General features: G+C 42.6%; 2 protein-coding genes across 2 annotated transcripts in view; both read left to right on the plus strand.

The window, feature by feature from the left end:
- The first annotated feature begins 1,666 nt into the window (after nucleotides 1-1,666).
- LOC109487778 (catechol O-methyltransferase-like) lies at nucleotides 1,667-5,448 on the plus strand. Its single transcript, XM_019791838.1, has 5 exons — nucleotides 1,667-1,938; nucleotides 2,776-2,910; nucleotides 3,859-4,052; nucleotides 4,453-4,606; nucleotides 5,051-5,448. Exons 1-5 carry the CDS (start codon nucleotides 1,818-1,820, stop codon nucleotides 5,206-5,208), a joined length of 762 nt encoding a protein of 253 aa, XP_019647397.1. The 5' UTR covers nucleotides 1,667-1,817; the 3' UTR covers nucleotides 5,209-5,448.
- Nucleotides 5,449-5,823: 375 nt separating this feature from the next.
- The window catches only part of LOC109487904 (protein PML-like), a 5,084-nt gene continuing 2,301 nt past the window's right edge, over nucleotides 5,824-8,606 (plus strand). Inside the window, exons 1-3 of the mRNA XM_019792012.1 lie at nucleotides 5,824-7,161; nucleotides 7,927-8,047; nucleotides 8,252-8,379. Of these exons, the coding sequence (XP_019647571.1) occupies nucleotides 5,928-7,161; nucleotides 7,927-8,047; nucleotides 8,252-8,379 (1,483 nt within the window). The 5' untranslated portion in view covers nucleotides 5,824-5,927. The remainder of the gene's footprint in view (nucleotides 7,162-7,926; nucleotides 8,048-8,251; nucleotides 8,380-8,606) is intronic.

The raw sequence follows: 8,606 nt of genomic DNA on the forward strand, positions 1-8,606 counted from the left end.
CTACTGCCACAACTTCCCACCATTTCTATTCAGTTTAAGACGACATGACGTCAAAACGACGTCGTGTTCGTTACTTTTCTTACTAGAAGATCAAAGTATGGATCATCATAAAATGATGGAAAGTCATTACGAGTTATAGAATTATGTGCTTAATCTGACGCAAGGTGTTTAACACCTGAGGGTGGAGACCATTCACTTGAATCGGCCGCCAGCATCAGCAGATTATGATATTGTCGCTAGGTGTCGTTTCTAAGTCTTTAATTTGCACTTTATCGTTTAATTGGTACTTTATGATTTTATTCATCTTTGAATTGATATTCTATGCGTTATTACAGACCATTTGCAACAATTCCCCATTCGTGATTTTTCTTTGGGGTCGATTTAGGAAATTTCTGGGATTTCGAATCTGTATTTGAATTAGCTGCTATGCTCGGTTTAGTCCCGAATCGGCGGCTGAAAGGGCGGCTACGAATCGGCGGCCCAATCGGCGGCCTACTTCAGGTTGGTCATTTTCGNCGACGTCGTGTTCGTTACTTGTCTTACTAGAAGATCAAAGTATGGATCATTTTAAATGGATTGAATGTCATTGTATTCTTAGAATTATATGGTTACTCTGCTGCAAGGTGTTAAACACCTACAAGTAGAGACGAGTTACGGTACAACTTCTCGCCATTTTCGTTTATTTAAGACAACATGACGTCAAAACGACGTCGTGTGCGTTACTTTTCTTATTAGAATATCAAAGTATGGATCCTTCTAAAGGAATTCAATGTCATTGCAAGTTGTAAAATTATATAGTTACTCTGCTACAAGGTGTTAAACACCTGAGAACGGAGACCAGCTACTGCCACAACTTCCCACCATTTCTATTCAGTTTAAGACGACATGACGTCAAAACGACGTCGTGTTCGTTACTTGTCTTACTAGAAGATCAAAGTATGGATCATTATAAAGGGATTGAATGTCATTGTAAGTTGTAAAATTATATTGTTACCCTGCTGCAAGATGTTAAACACCTATAAGTGGAGACGAGTTACGGTACAACTTTCCGCCATTTTCGTTGCTGTAACACGACATGACGTCAAAACGACGTCGTGTGCGTTACTATTCTTACTAGAATATCAAAGTATGGATCATTATAAAGGGATTGAAAGTCATTGCAAGTTGTAAAATTATATAGTTACTCTGCTACAAGGTGTTAAACACCTAAAGGTGGAGACCAGTTACGGTACAACTGCCCGTCATGTTCTTCAGTTTAAGACGACATGACGTCAAAATGACGTAGCGTGCGTTACTTTTCTCACTAGAACACCAAAGTATGGATCATCATAAAATGATGGAAAGTCATTACGAGTTATAGAATTATGTGCTTAATCTGACGCAAGGTGTTTAACACCTGAGGGTGGAGACCATTCACTTGAATCGGCCGCCAGCATCAGCAGATTATGATATTGTCGCTAGGTGTCGTTTCTAAGTCTTTAATTTGCACTTTATCGTTTAATTGGTACTTTATGATTTTATTCATCTTTGAATTGATATTCTATGCGTTATTACAGACCATTTGCAACAATTCCCCATTCGTGATTTTTCTTTGGGGTCGATTTAGGAAATTTCTGGGATTTTGAATCTGTATTTGAATTAGCTGCTATGCTCGGTTTAGTCCCGAATCGGCGGCTGAAAGGGCGGCTACGAATCGGCGGCCCAATCGGCGGCCTACTTCAGGTTGGTATCTGTACGATCCTGTACGTGTTGGTACGTGTTTGTACAGTGACGATGGTTCAACTTACAAACTGACGTAGACCAAACGTTGCCTTGTGATGCTTTATAAGTTGCGTTTTTGGACAGGACTGCAAAGATTTGCGCTGCAGCATCTGTCAAGAGAGCGCAGTGTCTTCAGGCTATTTCCGAGTGTGAGAGCGCAGACAACTTCGGCAAGTGGTAAGGGACTGCAGTTACAAGTCTGTACGATATATTATAATAGCGGAGGAGGAGGGGGGCGGGGGTGGTGCGTATGTGGGTTTTGTTGTGAACTGAGGTTAATTCAGAACCATACTCAGGTGCGGTGGTTTGCACGAAATTCTATTTTACACAAGGGGTAAGGTCACGCCTTTTTTTTGGGGGGGGGGGCAGATTATATATTATATTAATTATATCTAGATAGTAAAATAGCTATCGTTCAGAGCCTACGGCAATACTTTAGACGGATTTTTCAATTTATTACAGTGAGATGTTGGTGGATTTGTGGTATCACGCCTGACAAACGAACTGAGTTCATACTATTACTACTGGTATATCATCTATTTGATGATCGTTCATTAGCAAATGATGGTGATTTTCATGCAAGGGTCAGAATTGTGTTTTCAGCGGTGAATAGTAGTAAAATACATGTTTGTGATAAATTTCATTTTAGAAAGTATAAAATTACACGTAACATCACAAACAACAATACCCATTTACCCATAACTTCGTCACAAAAATCGTAAATCGTGGTTCACAGCAAATGAAACTCGGAGTCGAAGCATATGTAAATAGCTGATGGACTTGAAAGCATCTATTTACAGAAGAGAAGTCAAACCCTTCAGACATGCATAGTTTTAGACATAGTTATAGTTCTAGACAGCTAACTTTATCATGTAGACTTTAGTTATTTTATACTCTATTCCATTGTTCTTTTATGTTTTGTAATTTGCAATTACCCTCCGGGCAAGAATTTGCAATAAACTTTTCATTGAACAACCAAATCGTCTTGTGTTATAACACTCGTTTACCTTACAGCTATGAGTCTAGAGCGGCGCATCCTTCAGTATGTTCAGCAGCAGGCGTTACGTGGAGACCCCGACAGTGTCATGGCGGCCATCGACAAGTTCGGCTGGGAGAGAGAATTCGCCATGAATGTAGGGGATGTCAAAGGTCAAGTATCATAGTTTGATATCATGTGATGTACATGTGACTGTTAGTGACATAAGTTCAGCTAGGTCGAGCAAACAAAGGCAGTCTTTTCCTTTGAAAAAAAATCTATTAAGCTACACTGTACTAGGCCTAGGGAACAATCACAATGATCTTGACATAGATCCAGCAACTTCGTCTTGGCACATGAATTCTTATGAATTTTGTATTCCTTAATGTCAGGGACATGGACCTTATATACATAAACTGCGGTAAAAAGAATATATAACAACAAATACTATATACAGTACCTACTTGTATAATCTGACCTAAACAACTACCTTGAAAACAAGGTTTACGTAGTGCCTGCTAGCTTGGTATCCAGTCTATCGTGCACGTAGTTGGGGAAGGCTCTGTTCGGGGCTCTGATAGTTTTCGCCCGTCCAGCTCTACAGGCCTCCCGGTAGAAATGTTACCCCTGTAGGATCTTTGCTAATAGAGTGTTGTACGCCAGGAGTTCAATAGCTCTCGTTGAGCAAAACCTACCGGGGAAACTCACTGAAACGGGCGGGGAAGAGCTCCTGCAGCCCCGAAAAGAACCCGACCCAAACGCGATAGACTGATTATATGTACAAGTGAATGTACGAGTGAATTCCACAAGGATTGCTATATGTATTCGTATTTCCCACGGACTGTTAGAGACTGGAACGAGATTCCGTAGGCCTTGCCAGAAATACCGGAGGCCGACGAGTTTAAGGAAGCTGTTCTGCTACACCTGAGGAGTATTTAGAGCGCTAGCTGCGTACTCCCCCCTGCGTGTTTGACTCCAACTGAGGGGTGTTACGCAGCACTACATCAAGATCAAGATCTGGATAAATGGAATCTGGATATCTGGATAAATGGAATCATCAGAGCAGAGAAGTCGAGAGAAAAGCATACTAACTTGTCATGTATTCTTGTACTACTTCACAGGAGTGATCCTTGACCGGTTCGTGAAGGAGACGGCGCCGAAGACCATGCTGGAGCTGGGCACGTACATGGGTTACTCCGCCATCAGGACCGTCAGGCTGCTGCCGGAAACAGCCAGGTTCATCACCGTGGAGTTCAATCAGGAGAATGCCGCCGTGGCGAAGGAGATGATCGCATTTGCAGGGTTACAAAATAGGGTAAATACGTCTTTCCACAACATCTGGACACGTTTTTAGCTCATATTCTTTATAGCCTGCCTTTACATCATCTCTCGCTAGATGGTGCTAATGCAGTATGTAGCGGCAGGTGTTGTGCAAGCAGACCGCTAGGAGCGCGATTTAGTCAGGCTAGATTCTGAATTACATCCCCTTTTCACTAGTGACTGAGACCGCCAAGATATTGCTGAGTGACCGAAGAATTGATACGAGTAAATCGCTCAACGAATTTCGTAAATCACAAAGAATACATTTTTAAAGTGTTTTGCGTGTATTGTTGTCTTTAAGATCACACTTTACATCTTCTAGTTTGTGACGCTGTACTTATTACCAGAGCTTTTGATGTTTCACAACTAAAAATTTGCTTCTCATTTTGTCACAGATTATACAGATCATGTCCGATAGCGCTGAAGTCATTCCCCAGTTGAAGACGAAGTATGGCGTGGAAACACTTGACATGGTGTTTATAGATCACTGGAAGGACGTCTACCTCAGAGATATCAAACTGCTGGAAACAAACGAGCTACTACGCAAAGGTATTCATAACAATAGTATAAAATGTACTTTTCGTATAGAAGTGGTAAGTACCATGCAGCCTGATGTAGGTTACACCAATTTAATTGTTTGGTTCTCGGATTGTTCATCGAAAATATGAAACATACATTAGAAATATACAAGCCGAGAAAACAGGAATGTCCCAAATACTCGAAAAACTGTAACAGGTAAGAAGAAAAGGACTTTCTGCAACTGTTAGTGCCAAAATGTGAACATTTTGAAGTTGATTCAGAACCAGATTTTTTTTGCAAATCAATTAATTAAAATGTTGTGTCCTTATTAATGTGTATTAAAGAAGACAGGAGTTTGCTGCATATTTAGAAGTGACTGGTTTGCTTGCTAAACGAAACGCTATCGTCTATTCAATTTAAACTACTTCTTTTTGAAGAATATTGTTATAATTTTTATGTATACTTGTTCCCCAGGTACTGTAGTAGTAGCTGATAACATCATCAAGCCAGGCGCACCAGATTACGCCGACTACGTGCGAACCTGTGGCAAGTACGACTCTACATTCCACGAGAGCAACTACGAGTACAGCAACGACATCGACGGGCTGGAGAAGTCTGTGTACCGAGGCTAAACGATACTATTTTGTGCAATTACATTGTGCGACTAAATACGTGTGTAAAGGATTGTAAATGTTTGCAAACAGGAATCATGATGTTTTCCGTACGGATCGAGGTTCGATTGCACAAATCTGATACCCCAAGGAAGAAGAACTGAAATGTACAATAAAACACAAAGATACAATATGATGTGGTTATATAGTTCAGTGCAGTTATTCTATGTCTTTACTGTAACGTTTTGTGTATTACTAGACGTAGCATGTGAGTGAGACACGTTAGTATAATTTCAAACTCTAGATGAACCGATATCAGTCTTTATTTATTTATTTATTCAAGCTTTGCCACAAGTGGAAAGGGAAGGGAGAAACAGGTGGAGACCACCTTTACAGGCTCCCTCCCGAAATCAGTCCATACAGTCCCAGTCCATACAGTTCCATCACGGAAACGAAAACTTAAAGCAGGTCATTTACTTATCTCTGGACTCATAATTTGCAACAATATTTAACTTAATTTTAGTTGCCATGGTATCCTCATCAAAAGATATTGCGGTCATCAACCCTTATATTCTTTGAATGTCAACACCGGTTTGATGCTTTTTAACTAAACGACGCCTGCAAACTTCTCTTTCACCCCTGGGGGTGGCGTCACCAGAGGACGTTGCCCTTCGAACTTTCGGTACGCCACATGTGTGGTGACGTCAAATCAGGAAGTGAAATCTTAACGTCAGACAGCAATGGCGACTGCAGCTCTCCCGGAGGAAGTCAGTAACGACTTTCTCGAGTGTACGATCTGTTGTGACACCTACAAGAACCCGAAGATTCTTATTCCCTGTCTGCACACCTTCTGTGAGCACTGCCTACGGGAATGGGTACAGAAGAACGATGGTGACACCTTTCCATGCCCTATTTGTCGACAACCAGTCCCCTTGCCCCAAGATGGCGTCGACGGCCTGAAAAATAACTCTCATCTTGCTAGCTTGGTGAAAGCTGTGACCGAGCATCACAAGATCCGCCAAGGGAAAGATGTTCTCGTCTGCACCAGCTGCGATGAAGGGAAGCCGGCCACGTCCAGGTGTTCGGAGTGCGCTGAGTTCCTCTGCGCGAATTGTGAGTCGGTACATCGTCGCGTGAGAGCTACGAAGGCCCACACGCTCTTCACCTTTGAGGAACTGAAAACGGGAAAATACGACAAAGTCTTCAGGGCCAGGACAGCTCCACCGTGCTCCAAGCATTCGGGAGAGATCTTGAAGCTCTACTGTAGGACCTGTGAGGCTCCCATATGCAGCGAATGCGCCTTGTTTGAACACAGGGACTCACAGCACGACCTCAAGCGCATAGAAGAGGTGGCTGCCGAGAAGAAAGAAACAATCTTAGCTCTCACACCACAGTGCCAGGCCCGAATGCAGTTATTTCGTCAGACGGAAGAAGTACAGAAACGCTTGAAGGAACAACTCCAGCTGAATGCAGAGGGAGCTCGTCAGAACGTCCACAAAACCGTACAGACACTAACCGCCCTTGTCAAGGAAGAAGGCGAACGGCTCCTAACCTGTATTGATACAGAGGAAAAGACTAGAAAGAAGCAGATCGATGCAGAGATAGAGGCAGCACAGATCAGTCTGGCAAGTGCCAAGAGTACATGTGAGTTTGCAGAGACTCTGGCCAGGGAGGGAGGCGACTACGAAGTTGTATCTTTCTCACAAGACATGACAACAAGGCTGAATGACCTGACTAAACCGCCTGCGGACGCAGTGGACTTTGAACTGGCAAACATCACCGTTGATTACTCTGTTATGAGGCAGAAAGTAGCAACGAGTTGTCACCAAACTTCCGAATATTTCCTGTCAAAATCAACTGCGAAAGAGCTGACCTCCATGCTTAGAGATGTGTCGCAAAGTCAACCGACCGAGGATGTACCTCTAAACTTGGAAGCTCCGTGTATTTTAAGGAGTTTGAAAGGGATCGTTGAGGGTAAGTACCAACGTTATCACAGAGACTAAATCTGCACATTAAGTGTAAATTCCCGATTGTCGGTTTATTTGTCCTGACCCTGTTATCCATGCCATCTGTGTGTGTGTGTTTGTGTGTGTGTGCGTGTGTGTGTGTGTGTGTGTACGTGCACGGCGTGCGCGATCGTGTGTGCATGTGGGGGTGTGTGCGTGCATGAGTGTGTGTGTGTTTGAGTGTGCGTGCGTGCTCGCGTGTGTGTGTGTGTGTGTGCGTGTGAGTGTGTTTATGTGCGTGCGTGCATTCATGCATGCATGAGTGTTTCTGCCTGTGTGTGTGCGTGCGTGCGCGCGCGTGTGTGCTTGCGTGTGTTTGTGTGCGTGTGTGCATGCATGAGTGTGTGTGTGTGGGTTTGTGTGTGTGCGTATTGTGTGCGTGCGTGCATTCGTACGTGCATGAGTGTGTGTGTTTGTTTGTTTGTTTGTGTGTGTGTGCGTGCGTGCCCACGTCCGAGCGCGCGCACGCGTGTGTGTGTGTGTGTAGGGACGGAGAGGAAGAAAGAGATTTTTTCGTAGCGACTACTACACTTCAAAATAAGTGTATATTAAGAATCCACGCCATGCTGCATCCATTTTTTTAGATTCCAGCTGCCTTTTCAGGATGAATGACCCAAACATTTCTGATTTGAGACCACCTATTATCTGACTTAGAATAAAGACTTGCATGGTATTGAATTCTTAAAGTGTACCCCAATTGCAATAATTTTCAATTCCTTTGTCATCCCTGAAGATTGGGAAGATTGGTCTGAACACATGAAAGGTATCTCATGCGAAGAGCCACCAGAAGTGACAGTACAGAAATCCACTATCTCTGCGGACATGGAGAAGGAACTACGAAAGGGAGACACGTGGTAAACATCTTGTCCATGGTGTTCAGGGTGTTTAGAGACAAGTCATTCGCCCTAAGTCCAATCTAGATAGCTTTGCTTTAACCACGCTGACGCGGCTGAACATAGCTGAACACCGAAGATCGTAAATGGGATTTTACTTGCGAAATCTATACCTACTACGTTTATAAGTAACACCTTGTTAATTTTGTTAATCTTTTGCCATAGGTTCCTTGTCGCTGCCAAGTGGTGGAAACAGTGGACGAAGTACGTGGGATATGACTCTCAGGATATGTACGGAATAGGTGACCCAGCAAATCATCCAGGGACGATTGACAACTCAGCTCTGTTGAAAGGTAACGTTCCTAAGTAGTATTTACCCTTATCAGTTTCAAACTGCATTAGTTTGTTTTGAGAGAAGCTGATCTCCATGTTATGCAGGAGATCAAATGTTATCATAAGAAGAAGAACACCTAAATGCACAAATATATATATATATATATATATTGTATATAGTAGTAGGTAGTAGTAGTATAGTATATATATATATATATATATATATATATATATATATATATATATT

The sequence above is a fragment of the Branchiostoma belcheri genome, unplaced genomic scaffold (assembly GCF_001625305.1).
Source record: "Branchiostoma belcheri isolate BF01 breed outbred unplaced genomic scaffold, Haploidv18h27 scaffold9, whole genome shotgun sequence".
NCBI lineage: Eukaryota > Metazoa > Chordata > Leptocardii > Amphioxiformes > Branchiostomatidae > Branchiostoma > Branchiostoma belcheri.